The sequence below is a fragment of the Octopus bimaculoides genome, chromosome 1, assembly GCF_046866305.1.
Source record: "Octopus bimaculoides isolate indiv1 chromosome 1, ASM4686630v1, whole genome shotgun sequence".
NCBI classification, from domain to species: domain Eukaryota; kingdom Metazoa; phylum Mollusca; class Cephalopoda; order Octopoda; family Octopodidae; genus Octopus; species Octopus bimaculoides.
Genome location: NC_142928.1, coordinates 36,474,796 through 36,494,535, shown reverse-complemented (window position 1 = coordinate 36,494,535; position 19,740 = coordinate 36,474,796). Strand labels below are relative to the sequence as shown.

The 19,740-nt window shown below is 32.5% G+C and overlaps 1 protein-coding gene across 1 annotated transcript in view; it reads left to right on the top strand.

The window, feature by feature from the left end:
* The window catches only part of LOC106878977 (neuroglian), a 552,234-nt gene that overhangs the window by 327,299 nt on the left and 205,195 nt on the right, over window positions 1–19,740 (top strand). The window contains exon 3 of the mRNA XM_089354891.1: window positions 13,941–14,225. Within this exon, the coding sequence (XP_089211017.1) occupies window positions 13,941–14,225 (285 nt within the window). The remainder of the gene's footprint in view (window positions 1–13,940; window positions 14,226–19,740) is intronic.

Sequence of the window (19,740 nt, the reverse complement as noted above, 5' to 3'; positions counted from 1 at the left end):
TTCTGATATTGACTCTCACCTGTTCTCAATAAAGGTAATATTTCTCCATAGCCAGCCATACTTTTCAAGGAAGATAGCAAGTGATTGTTGCTCATCAAAACAAGGATACAGATATGTACACATGCACACATGTATAAACACAATGGGCTTCTTGTAGTTTCCTTCAACCAGATCTTTTCACAAAGTTTGGGTTGGCCTAGTAAAAGACATTTGCCTAAGGTGCCATCCTTTGCAGTTTGTATCTTACAGGAATGATGAACTAGAGACCAGACAAAATACAGTGAAGTCAATATAATGCCTCCTGCATTTTCCCTTTCAAAAAAATGTTGCAGCATTGTTACAAAATGTGTATGATAGAATGAACAAAAAATTATTTAGATGAATTTCAAAAAGTGATTATATGCCAATAATTTTCCACTGGGTCTTGAAAAACAAATTTTAAAGACATTAATTTTATAAATCCAACAAGAGATATTGTTCTAAGATCAAATTTGCTTTATCAAATAATACATGAGAGTTTAAATAAATTCATATGGGTGAGTGTATGTGCATGTATGTCACTGTTTGCATAATAATAATAATAATAACAACAACAACAATAACAATATTAGTAATAATATCCTTGTGTCACTTTCAATATATTTCTATTCATATCAACACAGAAACATTAGCTATATCAATATAGTTTTGTTAAATCTATAGAAACGTGGACACTAATTGCAGAAAAGGGACATTAACAAATGTTTGTATTCACTAGAATGTAAAAAACAACTGGAAAGATTACATTCAAAATCTAGATTGTGTGTGTGTGTGTGTGTGTGTGTACGCGTGTGCGTGTGTGTGTGCGCGCATGCGTGTGCGTGCGTGTGTGAGAGTGTACATGTGCACGTGCATACACATGTACACATTTATTTCATAAAACATCAGGAATGGAAGTTAAAGCAGGAATCTACTAGAGCACTCTATTAGCTGAATTTAGAGTGAAATAAATACAATATATACTAACTAGATTACAGAGGTAAATCAAGGTCCATATACTAAGTAATCATATATTATGTCAGGACACAATTATGTTTCTCAAAACTGATGGTATTCATATATCAGAATCATCATCAATTAGGAATATATAAAACAAATTTCTATCTACACAGATTATATACACTCACAATGACAAAACCATATGCCAAAATTTGGTAGGATCTTCGCAGGATTCAAATTATAAGTATGCATAGAATATCTATTGCAGACTGTATCAGCATATATAGCTATCAGTAAAGTGTCATAAATTCACCTTAGAGTGTTATAATTTAATATATAGACTAACTAAAATGTTAAAAAACAAGGAATATATATTAAAATAGAATCAGTGTAAATTCAAATTTGTCTTATTTTAGGCTCATGAAGTTTATGAATGCAATCAGTTTCCAGAAACACAAATGTGTCCTGGTATATATTTAGCCTATGAAGTTTGCTTCCCAACCACACAGTTCTGGGTTCAGTTCTACTATGTAGCACCTTGGGCAAGTGTCTTCTACTATCCCACCAGGCCTACCAAAGTCTTGTGAGTGAATTTAGTAGATGGAAACTGAAAGAACCTGCTCTGTGTGTGTGTGTGTGTGTGTGTGTGTGTGTGTGCGTGTGTGTGTGTGTGTGTGTGTGTGTGTGTGTGTGTGTGTGTGTGTGTGTTCACCCCCACCACTGCTTAACAAACAGTATCAGTTTATCTATGTCCCCATAACTTAGCAGTCTGACAAAAAGAGATTGATAGAAAAAATGCCAGGCTTAAAAAATTCGTATTGGGGTTGATTTGTTCAACTAAACCCTTCAAGGCAATGCCCCAGCATGACCACAGTGCAATGACTGAAACAAGTAAAAGATAAAAAATAAAGATATATATAAAGATCATGGATGGTTAGTCCACATTATTCATTGAGGAGCATAGGGCTGGTTTCCCTGTTTCTCTAGTATACATATATTCCTCCCTGAACAGAACGCCTGTCCATGGCACAATTTCTCATTTTTACCAGCTGTGTGGACTGGTGCAATATGAAATGAAGTGTTTCTCTCAAGAACACAATGTATCACCTAGTCCAGGAATTGAAACCATAATCTTATGATCATGAGTTCAACATCCTAACCACTAAGCCATGTGTCACCACATAAAAGATCATAGTAGATACAAATCTGGATGAAGCTCATTTCTTAGATATAATGTTAGATTTAAGTACTTATAAATATTACCTGTACGGTAAACCTAATAGAAAATGCAGTATATTAATATAAATTAAAAATGTTTTCAATAACCTTAAAAATCCAAGTAAGCAACGTTAGTAAATGCATATCCAACTAATCTCCTGATGTAGAATCATTTAATGACTCAATTAGTATACAATTACACACTAAAAGACTAACTTCAAACAGAATACATTACATGCAGAACATCACTAATATTTATAATTATCTCCTCCCTGTAGTTTAAATGTTTGTTCTGGTGTTGCTAAAATTTTTCCTAACCTTATAAATAAGCATTTCCCCACAGGAAATAGATTTTGTAAGATCTTTAATAAAAACAGCATTAAGATTAGCTACAGCTGCACCAAAAAAACTTTGCTGATTCCATAGACAGTGTAAATAAAAGAAACATTTTCAATACAAACATGCAAGACAATATAATTACAACTGTAGTGCCTGCCATGTCATCAGTATATGTCTCCTAAAAACACTAGCTTATTGAACTGAAGTCACCTTACAGGTGACAGTAAAACAAAAGCTATGTATAGCTCATTGAAACTTGTATTCAAAAATACTTTCAGAACACATGTGTAAATCAGGAAGAAGGCCTTACTACTTTACTGTTTAGATATGTCTGGAGTTTAAAAGATAATAACCTTGGCAGTGATAATGAACCAACATAACACAGATAATGAACCAATAGATCATAAGATCAACTGGCCCAGTGTAGAAAATGCATTTGTATGTATTAATGGTTTCAAAAGATGTGGTTTCTATCTCACCAAGGTGTATAATATTTAATAACAGCTTTTGAAATTTAGAACAAGATTGGTTTTGGTGAACATTTTGCTAGCAATTCCATTAGTATTTATTGAAATAGAGAAAAAAATATTGTTGTTGCTTTGGTTTGTGCCTGTTTCCAGATGTTAGTACAGCCACAGTCAATAACTGACAACACAAGTCCAGGACTTTCTAAGGAGAGTTATGCCATGAATTTTTTAGTGCCCATAAAGTTGAAAGTATCTTAATGTAAATTATATCAGTGCACATTTGTTTCTAATGCAATGCTGGAGAAAATGGTGTACAATAACAAAATTTGACATACAAGGGTAACATGACCTGCAAATTTCTTGGATATATATTTTTTTAATATGTAGGTGCTGTTTTTAAATATAAATAATATTTTGATACAAGAAACAAAGGAAACAATTTGAAATGTCAGTAATGGGAAGCTTTTTACAAGGTATACCACAAGTTACGTGGCAGTTGTGTAAGTAGCCTCTGATAGAGACAAAATTGGATTTGACATAGTGTCAAGTGGACTTAGCAATGAAGCAAAAACTAAAAATGAGAAAATAGACTTTTTCAGAAAATATTGCATATACAGAAATTCTGTAGAGGTATATACATGAGATAAGAATATTATACAATATATAAAATTTTCTTATGTAGCTTTTCATTATATATATATATATATATATATATATAAAACCATTTTATGTACGTACCTCTATGCTGGCATTAGTTTACATAGGTATGTGCCAATGCAATGTCTTGCCACTTGTTGCAACCTTTTATCATGTGATACTCATAGCAGCAGTGAGATCTACAAATGTTTGCTGTGGTGTATGTCATGACTTTTGTGGGGAGTTTTTTCCTTCTTTTTTTACATGGTATTTTAGACAAATTGTCAAAATCATTAGAGCATTGGATAGCATACTTGGTGGTATTTTCTCTGACTAACTATGCTCTGAGTTCAAATCCTGCCATAGTGAACTTGCCTCTTTTTTGTATCAATATAAAAAAATAGCACTTCAGGATGGTGGATTGATAGAAATGTTCAAGCATCAGGCAAAATTTCTCATGTTATCTGATCTAATTCTTTACTCTTTGACTACAATACGAGTGCCAAACTATAATGGCTGAAGTCAGTTACCTTTCTTTATTTGTGATCAGAGTTGTTTGAAAACCGAGGTTCTACTATATATATTGTTTGTTCACTAATACAAGACCCACCTACTTTCCACCCCCCTCCCACTACTCTCATCACTTGAACTCTCTGTCCCATCTCAAAGCCTACATAGAGGTGACTACACTCTTTCATTTTGTGTGCCATTGTACACATTCACTTTTCTCCATATATCTTAGGTCTCTGTTATACACAGTCTCCACATCACCAAGCCATCCTGGTCACATTGCCTTGAGTATACTATGTGCTCATATCAGTCATCCCCTACCACACATTCCTCTCATCCCAATTATTTAGGCCTTTATTCTTTTATGCCACTATTACTTATTCTTTTTACTTTGTAAAGAGGCTGGTAAATAAGCAAAGATGTGGAGTGGTTAAGTCCCTTTAGTTATGTTGAGAACATGGCTACCTCTCTTGTGGTAATGCCATGAAAGAAAATACCTAGTACATTCTATAGAGATTTAGATGCTAGAAAAGGGCACCCAGTCATAGAAACCAAGCCAAAAATGAAATATGAATGAGATGAGGTCCTCCAAAACATCCAAGTAAACATTAATTCATGATAAATGCTAACTCTGTGAGGGTCTGTGCAGTGCCTACCAGAACTGAAAGCAAACATAAAATGATGTTGATGTAAATATCTATCAACACATAGACAAACTCTCTCACTCTCTCTCTCTCTCTCTCTCTCTCTCTCTCTCTCTCTCCACACATAAAAAATATATATATGTGTGTATGTATTTATGAATATATGCATATATGTATGTGTATGTATATACATATATATACATACATATATATATATATATATATATATATATATATATGTTTATATATATATATATATATATATATATATATATATATATATATATATATATAAACATACACACATACATAATACATACAAAGCAAATATACACTTGTATGTAAGCGTATCTTTAACAATAGATCATTCATTTGGTTTAATATAACCATATTGATTAGAGAAGATCAATATATCATCACCCAGATAGCATTATACTTATATCAATAGAGCTCACTATACCAGTTAATCTCTATCAACAGATTAGAGCTATTTCGATCTCTCCATTCAGTATCTTCTAATCAATACATAACATAATTAAATAATTATATATGAGTTAGTGTGTATATATATATATATATATATATACACACACACACCAATAGATATAGGTAAGAGTATGTATGGTGTGTATAGGTAGGTGTATAGGGAAGAGTATGTAGGTGTTTATGTATAAAAATATGTGTGTCTAAATATATATGTGTACCTGGGGTAGGTCTATTGCCATATGCATGTATATGTGCATGTATGCTATGTATATAATGTATACATGTAATCTCAACTAGCAGTTCAATATGAATATATCAATATTGGCATATGTATGTATACATACATGCACATATATATATATATATATATATATCAGAAATCAATATATCCATATCAAACTGAATCGATAACGCTAAATCTATGTATCAATATCATTATGCTAAAATCAATATACTTATATCCAGAAATCAGTATTTCTGCTGACCTTTAGGCAATAAAACAAACTCTTTACAACACCCACCCATTTCCCACCTTTCTATTATGGAAGAGCGTTCACACTGTGCCAGAGGACAAATAGGGATATTTTCTATAAAATAAAAGATATAAAATATAACATAGACAAATCTGTTCATTCTATTACAAATACATACATACATATATACATACATACAAAGCAAGCTGATAGGTAGACAGACAGGCAGACAGATACACATTCACATATGTATGTATGTATGTATGTATGTATAGATAGATAGATAGATAGATAGACAAACAGACAGACAGCAGACAGACAGACAGGAAAACGGATATTAGATTATGATAATGATGATGATAATGATATTGGTCTCTCTTTGCCAAAACGCTGTTACAGGAATGTAAACAAACCAACTCAAGTTGTCAAGCAGTGGTGGGTGACAAACACAAACAGATGTATTCCTATATATTTGTATATATATATATATATAAAGGGATTCTTTCAGTTTCTTTCTATTGAGTCCACTCACAAGGCTTTGGTCAGCCCAGGACTATAGAGCTATAGTAGAAGACACTTCCTCAAGGTGCAGTGGGACTGAAACTAGAACCATGTGGTGCACACACACACACACACATACATATATATATACTCACATACACATATATGCATACATCTCTCTCTCTCTCTCTCTCTCTATATATATATATATATATATATATATATATATATATATATATATATATATATATATATCCCACTCATGCCAGTATGGCAGGCATATGTTAAACAAAGATGATATATATATATATATTTTATCTTTTATTTCTTTAAGTAATCATTCTGTAGCCTTGCTGGGGCACATCCTTGAAGGGTTCAGCTGAATACCCCATTACTAATTTTGTTATGCCTGACACTTATTCTATCGGTGTCTTTTTTGCCAAAATGCTAAATAATGGGGGATGTAAACAAACCAAGACCAACTGTCAAACTGTGGTGGAGGACAAACAAAGCCACCTAACAACCACAGACAAACACATATATTTATATAATATAGATATATCCTGGATCTACTCTTCTACATATTGTGTGTGTGTGTGTGTGTGTGTGTGTCTGTCTGTCTGTGTACAGAGGTAGATCCAGGATTAAGATTATCATATGTTGGAGAGCCCCTTCACTCTTTACAGGAAACATCAGATGCATATGGTAGGTTGAAACTTGGTATAATTCAGAAACTGATAGTATGTAACTAAAATGCTGGTGGCATACACGAAATCCTTCATATGCTTGACACACAAAAACAAATCAATTCATATTTCATATTTTAAATGTTATTTTTTTCTTTTTACATTATCTTTTAATTGATTTGTAAGATGGATAATATTCTTAACAATCATGTGCTCTGCTCTACTTCAAAGTGTTTGCACAAACCCATCATCATGGAACTGATAATCATTTTCAGCTCAGTCTCACTAATAATATCTTCCCTTTGTTCCAATATTTCATTAATTCTTCTATGAGGCCCAACTTTCACAGGACTGATCTAACTATCAATGCTTAACTTATTCCTTAGTTTCACCTCTGACAAACCCATCATTTACTACAAGTGTTCAAGATTCTCCATCTAAACACATCACCTTACATCTCTATATCAATGAGGTTATTTATCTCTGTTGCACATGCCAACCACCTCTGTGATATGTTCACTTCATTATCTTATTTGCACTCAGTTCTGTCATTCAATTTCATATTGCACATCCAACAAACCTTACTTCATCTTTCTCTCAATGAATTTGTTAGCTTTATTGTCCACTTTTCATTTATGAAACAGATATACCATATAAGCTATCAGCATGGTCTCTGTCCAAAGTGTGACCATAATTATCACTATATCATCATTTAAACATGCATTGGATAGCTCTGCAATATTACAATTTTGGAAGTGGCTTCGATCCATGTCATTTCATCATAGAAACTAGATTTTCTCAGAACTAACCTATTTAATAACAATTTTTCTATGTCTACTTCAACTACAAGCAATTTCTATTAATTTGCTACATCATTTTCTATGCTATACATTATTTACTAGCATGTATACATAATTGCATATATATATATATATATATATATATATATATATATATATATCATTATCATCATCTTTATCATTTCATATATTTAATAACTATCTTCCATACCAGCATGGGTTGGAATGGTTTGACAGGAGCTGGCAAACTCAAGGACTGCATCAAGCTCCACTGTCTGCTTTGGCATGGTTTCCACAGTTGGATCCTTTCCTAATGCCAACCACTTTACAGAGTGTCCTGGGTGCTTTTTATATAGTATCAGCATGGGCAAGGTCACCAAATAATTTTTGCAAGACAAAGATCCGTCAACTGAGACAGGGAATGATATTAAGTGTGGTGGATTTATGCCAAGTGATGAGAGGTTTAACTATGATACAGAGACAGAAAAAATGTCTGACTGTAGAGGCTATACATGGTTACCCCAACCAGAGACAGTCAGACAGACAGAGCAGGAGAGAGATGGTAATGTGCCAGGTTGGACCCTCAAAGTACAAGGAGGTAAATGTTAATGGAGTGGTAGAGGACTGGAAAAGGTGCATGAACAGGGTGTTCACAAGAGTGCAAATGGAGTGGAAATGCAGTGAGTGGTGAAACACAAGTATATAAGGAGTGACAGGGCAGCAGTGTTAAAGCTGGCTGGGGTGAGGACAGGAGAGAATGATGGCAGAGCAGTGTTGGGCTGCAGGAGTGGAGGAGTTTTTGTGCGTCCTTTGCATTCAGGGCCTGAATCTCACTAGCATGGAGCATAACCATTCATACACAAACATCAAACAATCTGCCTGAGAGAGAGGCCTTTTGTTGCCAACAGAGGTAATAGCTCTCCGAACATCCTACTCTTATTCAAATAACAGCGCTTTCAATTTAGTCCATGGGTAAAACAGAACAGGAGGATACACGTGGATAGAAAAGTCACTGACGAGGTCACAGATGTGTGACAAAAAATTTCCAGACTATGGGTATAAGATAAAATAAGATAAGATAAGAAAATGAGATAGATATACATACATGCATATGCACAAGTATACATATATACATATGCACTAGCACACTCACACACACATGCACATACGTGCACATGCACACATACACACACACCTACATACACATTTCGATCCTTCCTTACCGGAAAAACATGTGAGGGTTAGCAACAGGAAGAGGAGTGTGCAGCTGTAAAAGAATACCTAAATAATATACTCTTCTAACCCATACTAGCATGGAAAATTGATGTAAAAACGAAATGAATATATATCCTTGTGTAGTTACCTCTCCTATCTAAATTCATCAATGACTTGTACAAAGTCATTGATCAATGTATGATCACACTGTATCATTGATAATCTACTTGTGATAAATTTTATTCATAGGTTAACATTCTGCACTCTCTTGAACATACTCATTTCATTCACCTCTATTCTCTAAATCAATTTAATTAACTAAAATCAACAACAGATCCAATGCAATACAACTGAGATAATATTATTTCCCACATTGATATTGATGAAAGCAAATCTCCAGGAAAAACTTAAATATTTTAAAAACAACACAGAAATTCAGATATGAAATGTTAATATTGATAAATTTCCAGAAAGTACTAAACTTGTTCTTTTATTTATTAAAGAATTTATTTTTAAAAGAAAAACAATAATAATATTTTCTAGCTTTTAAAAGTGGAAAATAATAAAAAGAATCATATAATAAAGTAAGCACACCAAAAAATATCATTTATTTTAAAACTTACCATATGGCTGCAGGGAAGATATATTGCTGGGTGATAAATTGATAATATATTTCCCATAGCCAGTTTAATTTCTAAAACATATTTAAACATAACTTTGCTGTACTTACATCACATCTGCACCCCCTCCCATCTGACTTCCCAACACATTCTCACATATGAAAGACATACACATATGTGCAGAATATTGGTTAGCCATTTCATAGAGTTATAAAAGAAAGTTAAAGATTTATTGACACATACAGCAATGGATGGCAAGAAATTTTCCATTATCATATTTTATATATCACAAGTAGATGTATGAGCTGTGGTGAGATGAAAATAGAGAAGCAGAGAAACACAGTGCAATCGCAATATATAACCACAATATATAACTCTGTATATCAGAAGTAACTGTACAAGCTGTTGTAAAACAAGTGTGAACGAACAGAAAAATATTATAGAAACACAGCCAGCATGTTAAAATCACATTTGTATTTGGATATTATTATTATCATCATCATCATTATTATTATTATTATTATTATCATCTTCATCATCATCATCATTTCTGTTTTACTAATTTTTTTGTTGTTTCTATTGTTGTTGCTACTGATTTTTATTTGTTATTTTTATTTTTTATTTATATGTATATTTATTTTACTTTCTTTGGCAAGAAATGCAAAATATCTCCTCCTTCACATACATTTATCTTACCCTCCCCACAACATTTACTGCATTCACATTTTCCCTTTTCTTTGTTTTTATTTGTATGTCCCTTCTTAGTTTCTCATTCATTATCCATCTGTCTTCCTAGAATTCCTGCTTTTCTGCCATGCTCTCATTGTTCTTTAACTACTAAACTATCTTCTCTTCATTTGCTGTGTGGTTCAACAAAACTCTCACTCTTCCATCCAATAACTCAGCTCATGCTGAATTTAGTTCCAATTTTACCTGGATTTTCTGGTCTCCTGCCAGATTATTTACACCAGCTAGCAATGTTGTGCATACATGAATGTTCACAAAATACACTGGCTACTTTATCAGTCAAGTCATGTACTCTGTGTGATGTTGCTTGTCAGCCTAAACTTCATTACTGCACAGACAATGAACACTTGGGAATAAATGAAGACAAAACACATACACATGCACACATGCTCACATACACACACATACACAAATATAAAACATAAATGCTACAAACTATGTCGAAACATTTCCATTCCTCGATCATATACATAATTTGTGCAAGCATATACAAACAACATAAATGCAAATGAGTATGTATGTGTTTGTGTATGCATGTGTGCATGTGCAAGCATGCATAAGAAGCACAATACACAGACTAAGAATAAATATATAAAATACTGCATAATCAAATGAATATATACAACATAAAGGCATAAATGGAAAAACATATTCAGAAAGATAAGGCACAAACAGATACACATTGCATTGTTAGTACTGTCACACAGATATGTTTAGCAATAGATATATACTGCAACTAACTTATGCAAGCATGCATGCATGTATGTGTATATATGTGTATGTATGTATGGATGGATGGATGGATGGATGGATGGATGGATACATGTATGCATGTATGCATGCATACATGCATGCATGTATGTATGTAAACTTCATTACGTATATATTTATGAAGTTTAATGGCAAGAACAGAAATTAAAATAATTAACTACCATAATAAGGAATAAATTTCAGCAGAATAATTTCCATTTAGAAAGTCCTCTTGTGTATTTCATTTGGGCTTTAATTGAACTTGAACATGTTGGCTTTTATCTAGTTTATTTTTGGCCCTAAATTTTTAAAGAAATTGTTTTTCTCAGTAAGAAATTGCTGTTTAACTTACTAAGTTTATATATTGAATAATTTTCTTTAAGATAATTTAAATCTATAGTTTCATTTCAACATGAATTAGATTATTCTACAAATTCATATATTTGCATGGACTGTCAGAGTGTATGTTTTCCCTGCAACCTCATATACTACTTTTTTCTTTTTTTTTTCTTTTGGTCTAAATCCTTAAGATTTTCCTAAGCCGAGATAGCATTTCCTATTTTCAACATGGAAGATTGAATAAAATAATTTATGTAAACCCAAAGATGCAATGTGCTTTCAATGGTAGATTGAACTGACTCCCAGCCTCTTACTTAGACAGAGTGTCTCTACTTTATATTTATCTATAACACAGAAAGTATTAGAGAAGAGAGTAAACTTATTGCAAAATAAGTGTATGCCTTGTTTTCGTTCTTCCTTTTAGCTATTCACATTACTTGCATTGCTATTGCTCTTGAGAAAGACAACAGCATCACCTAGTCAGATTTTATTTCTATAAATTTTATGACTATGTAAAACACACACACACATTTATCATTCTCCCAGTCTATTTCAGTGTTTAAAGAATGACATTTTCTTATATATCTTTATTTTCAGTATCTTTTTATTTTGCTCATATAAAACTAGTTTGATGGCATTACTAAAATTATGTTTATACAGGAACTAGTTTTCTACCACCATGCATTTAGTATAGTAATTTACATTTTAATAGTGTTTTGTAAGAATTTCTTACTAGAACAAGACCATTTTCATTGCTTCACAAGAATTTGTAAAATTGATTTCCTTTTGAAAGATAAAAAAAAGTCCCATATTTTAGAGGAGAAAACAGAATTTGTAATTCATACTTTTCACAAGCAAAGTGAAATGTTTTCAAGAAATTAAAGTCACACCATTAACTCAACTCACCAGAAGCTGAATATACCATGCAAAATACTAGAAAATACAACACAAAAATTATCTCTAATTTTTAATATATTTTCATAATGTAATGTTGAGAAATGCTCTTTTTGTTTATTGGCTTAGTCTGGTGAGAGTAGGTGTGCTTATTGGTTTGCCAACTTTCTGAGACCAATCAGGTTTATTTTAATTGTAGATCCTAGCAAACTCAATTCACTGTCAAGTTTTGTTTTTTAGCTCTTGTAATTTCACTTCTGTTTCAATCAATAAAGCAGTCAGAAATACATGATCAGCTAAACATTTGTTTCTTCCCTTCCTTAAAAATTTTGAGATCTTGTTTCAGTATAATAATTCAAAATTATGTAAATTTATGTGTTGAGGTATACCACTGATTCTTATTTCATCAAATCTGGAATCTGGATCGATTAAATATAAATTCAAGTAGAATTTGAACCAAAAACAAAATGGGAAGAAACTGTAATGCATTTGGTTCTTACTAACTCAGTAATTTTTAGAACCTTTGTCAGAATTTTCCAGACCTATCATAAATACATAATACTTTTATATCTAAAGGACTGTCTAAAAGGATATGGCATCAGACTACCAGTTCAGTTTGTTATGTATTTAGATAAAAGATTTTCTTCTACATTCCACAGTTCTCCTAGTTGTTGGAATACACATGAGATCATCTGGAAATGGTACTTGAAATAGACTAGTTTCTAATCCAAAGGGATATTTACATCACATTTACTCAATATAACGAAACACCAGCCTATAAAAACCTGTCACAGCTGCTAAGGAAATATGAATGAAGACATTGTAACATTGCTAACATTGTATAAAATCATTGGTTACAAGATAACTTTATTCGACACAGTACAACATTTTTCCAGCAATAGCACATGCAGAGCTTATTGCCTTCCCCAGAGATACAGTGCAGTTCTTGCATTTGAATATAAAATCACAAAACCTAGCCTCCAGTGTAACCTTAATTTTATTATATAAAATTTATATAATTTTCATGACATGACATTTTTAGTTATAAAACTGTACCATATATACTTGTGCAGCAACTGATCCATATATCATGTTCAACAAAAATCATAGAAAACATCACATAATTTATTCATTCATATAGCATTTGAATTAATAAATTCTTCACACGGAAACATTTTCAGTTTTCGCATGAAGAATTTTTTCTGATCAAAAAATTGTTTCCATAAATTTTTGCATATTCAAAATTCAGTTTAATTTATAATATGCACTAATCTACGACCTTTTATTCGAGCAGTTTGACTTACTTCACTCATGATTTTTGCATACTATTCTTGCAGAGAAAAGTTCAGGTTTTCTCCCATAATGTCTAAGGACATTTAAAGAAGGTCTCAAAATGTTTACAGGTGTATTCTCCATGATACTAGCATAAATCATCTCAAAGACATAGTTTTTAAATATGTTTAAGCTGAAGAAATACTCAGTTGTTACTAATATTTCTATCTTCATGATCATTGTCCTTATACACTCTTAGACCACTCAAATTATGTCATTTAAATGTCTTTATTTTGTTCTTCCCTTAATTAAACCCTCTAAATTTTAAAATATTTTAACAACACTTTTTTCTTTCTTTCTTGCAGCATACTTGAATATTGAGAACAAACCAGAGAGCAAAGTGGCAAATGTCGGAGAAGACACAAACTTTGTATGTATGCCAAATTCATTAGAACTAAAGAAGTTTGAAATTAAGTGGAAACACAATGATGTAATACTTAATTTGACAAACACTGAAAAATACAAAACAAATGAACTAAAAACAAACATAACAATACAATCTGTTACTTTTCAAGATGCAGGTGTTTATACCTGTATGGTAATACTGGACATGGACATGAAAATGTCAAAAGCAAATCTAACAGTAAAAGGTAAGAGACAAATTTGCTATCTCCTAACTTTCTTGCTGTTAATATTTCAATTTATTACAGATTAAAGCTATATCTAAAACAGTAATTGACAAAGATTTTGAGCCATTACTTTTTCAAATCTATAAACTTATACAAATTTCTTCTTTACCAACCACATTAAAGATAGTGCACAAAATAGTTGTCTTCACAATATCATGGATGATGATGGTCTAATGATATTGAAATTAGTGGCAAGTAATTTTAAATTTGATCTGATATTCCAGTAATCTTACCTCCATTCAGACAACACTGTTTCTATTTTCAGCCATGCTGGTTTACCAGAAATAGTTTCTTCATTTTATAGCACACCCACACTTCACTCATTTAATTTTAATATCTGTTAATAATTGTTTTCCATGCTAGCATGGCTTAAGCAAAAGCAGAACTGGTATCCTTAAAACAAGGTTGCTCTTAGTTTGCTTTAGACAATTTTCTAGTTTATTTTAACAAAATTGCCTCTACTTTATTATAATTAGTTTGCTACTAGTTTATTATAAGATTGCTTCTTGTTTCTTATAACTAGATTGATTTTAGTGTGTTCTGTTACACTTCTAAATTACTTCTAATTTGTTATAACTAGATTTCTTCTAGTTTGTTATAACTAGATCAAGTGATTTTCTGGTTTTAAGCACAATAACTATTTTATTAATATAATAGTTACTGTTTCTACATTGATGTTTGATGAACTGGTGTAGATGACTGATGTACCTCACATAAAGAGATAGTTAAGCACATTTGCATTAATGAATAGGATCTTTACCTAGCATGTTGTTGTGGTTACCCCAATAGACATTCAGTGTTTCAGTTTGAGTCAAAGCATTAACTGAAACTGACTTCAGATTTGAAATGTCTGGAGAAAACTACTTTGAGAACTGTGTATGACACAAGTTTCGTCAAGCAATTAGCATTCCATTTGGACTATGCTTTCTCATTGTGAACATTGCTTCATTGGAACCTATCTGTCATGTCATATATATCCTCATTGCCTATTATAATCAATGTCTTTACCATTTTTGCATGTAACAGCCAACGTTTCTATCATCTGATTATTATCATTGACCTTTTGTATTCACTATGGTTTTTGCATTCTCATTAAAAATAAAGAATAATGAGGTTTTAAATACTCAAATGATTTTTGATATTTTACAAATAGAAAAATGGATAAAACAAATAGAAATATGGATAAAAATGGATAAAACAAAAATGGATAAAACAAATAGAAAAATGGATAAAAACAGATCAGACATGTAAAATTGGAAATAATATATCACAAGCATTAACTATGAAATTAATTTCCATATACAATACTAACAGTAGTAGACCTGAAACTCTCCTAAAAAAGATGAATAACACCTTAATATTAGATTAATCAAGTAACAGTTATATATCATGACCATGTAAACTAAGTTTATACCAGAGTTGCTGAGTTTGCTGCAGAACATGCCCTCCAACACAATGGGACTTCATTCACAGAGTCAATCCATACATTCAAAGAGGCACAGAACTGTAGAACTTATCAAACTGAAAAGCACTATTTCCTGAGGTAATCTGAGACATCTCTTAACAGGTGATCAAAAGTGTTACCCAATTGCTCTCAGTGGTAAATATTCTGCTTGAAAAATTCCTAATGCCCAAACATTGCAATGCATAAAACTTATCAGCTTCAGCTAGTTTCAGTCAGCTTTTGCAGAATAATTGCCCTTAAGGTGACAACCCTATTTCACCTCTCTAAACCACATTAACACTGGCAAAGTGGGCCTGCAAACTGCAACACGCTCAACTGACTGACCAGATTTAAACAATGAAAACTAAGCTTACAACTCTACATACAAATATAACAGTAATCATATTCCACAGCCACTATATCATCTGAAGGAGCATATAAACATACTCTGTGTGTGTGTTGAAAAACTCAGGAGAAAGATAGAGTAAAATCATTGACTGGCTTCTGTCCCCCCCCCCTCTCTCTCTCTCTCAACGTATATATTTACAAATATATGTGTTTGTATATGCATATTATATACATATATACATACATAAATTACATATAAACACACATACATATATTACACACATAACGATATATATTTATACACACACACACACACACACACACACACACACACACACATACATACACACATATAAATATAATTTGTGAATTGAATCCCTTCAAGGTAGATGTCACATTTTATCTTTTAAATTGTATGGTTTACAAAATATACTAAATAATATTACTTACACTACATCTTAACTAGTTCCTATTTAATTCATTAATGTATATGTATATACATTAATGTGTTGTTATATGATGATTTCAAAATCCTGAATACTAGTCTGGTAAGTGCCATTATCTAAATACACACACACATGCACACATATATTTATATGTACGTATCATCATGATCATCATCATCAATCATCATCATGATCATCATTTAACTTCATTTTCCATACTGATATAGGTTGGATGGTTTCACACAGGCTTTTACAGGACTTAGAAAAACTGAAGGATTGCTGCAATAAGTGTGTGAATCTAAGAAATATATTGAATAAAATCATAATTAACTAATTCTCTAGTATTTTCTTTTTTACCCAAAGCCAGGAACTTTTCAGCACCCTCTCATATATATATATATATATATATATATATATATATATATATATTCTTCATGTCTACGTTGGCATGTTTTCTACAGCTGGATGCCCTTTCTAATGCCAACTACTTCACAGTATATTGGGTGTTTTTTATGTAGCACTGGCACAGGTACTTTTACATGGCACCATTATGACCACTTTTATGTAGCACCAGCATGGGCACTTCTACATGATACCAGCCCCCACAACCCCACAAAACTAGGACCGCTCTGCTGAGAGAGGAATGTAGAGGACATGTCTGTATGTGTGGACAGCCACAATTTTACTTAGCTTGACATGTCTCCTCAAGCACAGCAAGCCACCAGAAGTCTCTGTCTTTTGTCATCTCCTCTGTGAGGCCCAAAGTTTGAAGGTCCTTTCTCACCACTTCATCCCATGTCTTTCTGGGTCGATCCTTTCCACACATTTCTATGACAATTAGAGATCAGTACTTCTTGATGCAGTTGTCCTCAGCCATATGCACCACATGACCATATCAACTCAGTTTTCTCTATTGCACATTACATCTGATGCTTCGTATATCCAATTTTTCTCCCAAATCACTTACGCTCTGTCTTACGTGCACACTGATATTACTTGTCCAGTGGAGCATATTGAGTTCATTTCTTTCAAGCCTTCACATGTTCTCTGCAGTCACAACTCATGTCTCACTGCCATGTAGCATAGCAGTTCATATACAACATCATACAAGCTTCCTTTCACTCTGAAGGAGAGGCCTTTTGTTACTAACAAAGGTAGCTGCTCTCTGAACTTTGCCCAGCTCATTCTTATTTTAGCAATTATGCTTTCAGAACTACCTTCTCCACTGCTAACTTAGCCACCTAAGTAATAGAAACTATCTTCTACTTCTAAGGATACCCCAGACATTTGAGTGATTGTACTTTCTGTACATTCCTAGTGTTTAATATACTTACACATCTGCCACACACAATGACTGCTTTCCCTGTTAATCTTCCTGTGATACCACTGCATCACTTATGTGTCCATAGCTTGCACTGGGTACACCGTATGGAGTTTCTCCTGACACCATTTCTACATCTTGACCAGGGCAATTTCCTTGTAGGGATCAGTGAGTTGACTTTTCTTGCTTACTTGGACTTTGGTCTTTGCTAAATTAAATCTAAGGCTCTTTAATTTCAGACCTTGCTTCCACACTTGAAATTGCTTCTCTAGTTCTGGTAGTGATTCAGCAATAAGAGCAAGGTCATCAGCATAGAGGAGCTTCGTATTTGTAATCCGAATTTTGTCTATATATCTATCAGTTTCAAAAGTTAGTCATTCTTTTGGCAGTCTTTTTTCCTCCCAAACATTCTTTACATTCTGCAACCTCTCATAGTAATATTTCGTTTCCTGAAATACTTTTCGTCGAGAACATCTTGATTCATATTGACATGCTACTTTGTATCCAAAACATCTTACTCCACTGATACTCACTTCATAGAAAATTTCCAAGCCTCTTACTTTTTTCTTGCTACACATACTTTATCTGTCTGATATTATTCCCTGTACCCTCATTTCTTCCATCCTTTCCAGACATGTTCTTTCATATTGATGTCTCTATGTAAAGTACTATTTCATCGTAATTTCACTTTCTTTTTAGTCTTGTTCCAACTACAGTTGTGGCCTGTGGCTAATAGTAGGTTGAGAAATACATCTAGATTATAGGTTTATTTCTACTCTTCCTTCCTATAAACATCACCACCAAGAACTTCTCTGAAAATATATCTAGCAAAAGGGTCATTCTTTTCTTCCTTCTGCATTTATGTATGTATGTGTATGTATGTATATGTATATGTATGTATATATATATGTAAGTAGGTATATGTTTGTGTTATTGTTATATATATACACATATATATAATACACATACACACGTATATGTATATATATTTCTCATAAACATATGTGTGCAAACTAATGAATTTGTCAAGTTGTGGCTTATGCAGTCATATACAGAAGAAGCAGAACAAACCATAACTACCAAATATAACTAAGGATTATTTTGATCCAAACTTGTCGAAGATAACGAAAGCAATAACAAATGAAGTTAACAATAAATACAGTAATGGAAAATCTTTTCTTAAGAATTCCTCAAATAAATAATTTTGTGTCTATTATTACCTGAACCAGTGGTAAATGTCAGCGCAATTCAATAATTCAGACAGATATTTTTATGATACTCTAATTTTGCTTCAAAAATTGACACCAGCCAAGTGAACAACAGCAAAATACCTTGTAATCAAACTAACTTTCAATCACATTGTATTGAAAACTTAAATATAGATAGACAGGATCGATATGATATAACATGTCACCTAATAAAACATGTTCATGTTGGTGATTATATCGCATTGTGTTTTGTGGCTACTGGTATATTTTGGTAAATTACATGGTCTACTATAAGTAATACCGTAGTTAAGATGAGGTTAACATCCCAGACTATGTAACACAAGCAAAATGCATCCTTGAAAGAAGTACTTTATTGTAATTTAATTAAATAATTTTACAAGTCTAAAAGCATCCACTGAGGTGCAGTTTTGTGCATGTCTTGCCCATGTTTTGAATACTACTAGTGTGTCCATCTTCTAAACAGTTGACCATATACTGATTTTAGCCCAACACTGCATATTAGAGAATTACTTATCATTCATGTAGTGCTCATACATCTTACAGCAGCGAACTTAGCAACCTGATCTTTTATATCTGTAGTAAATCTCACAAGGTAGTGATCATCCCAGGGCTCTATTGGAAAACACTTGACCAATGTCCCACAAAGTGAGACTGAATCTGGAATCACATGTCTCCAAAACGAATTTCT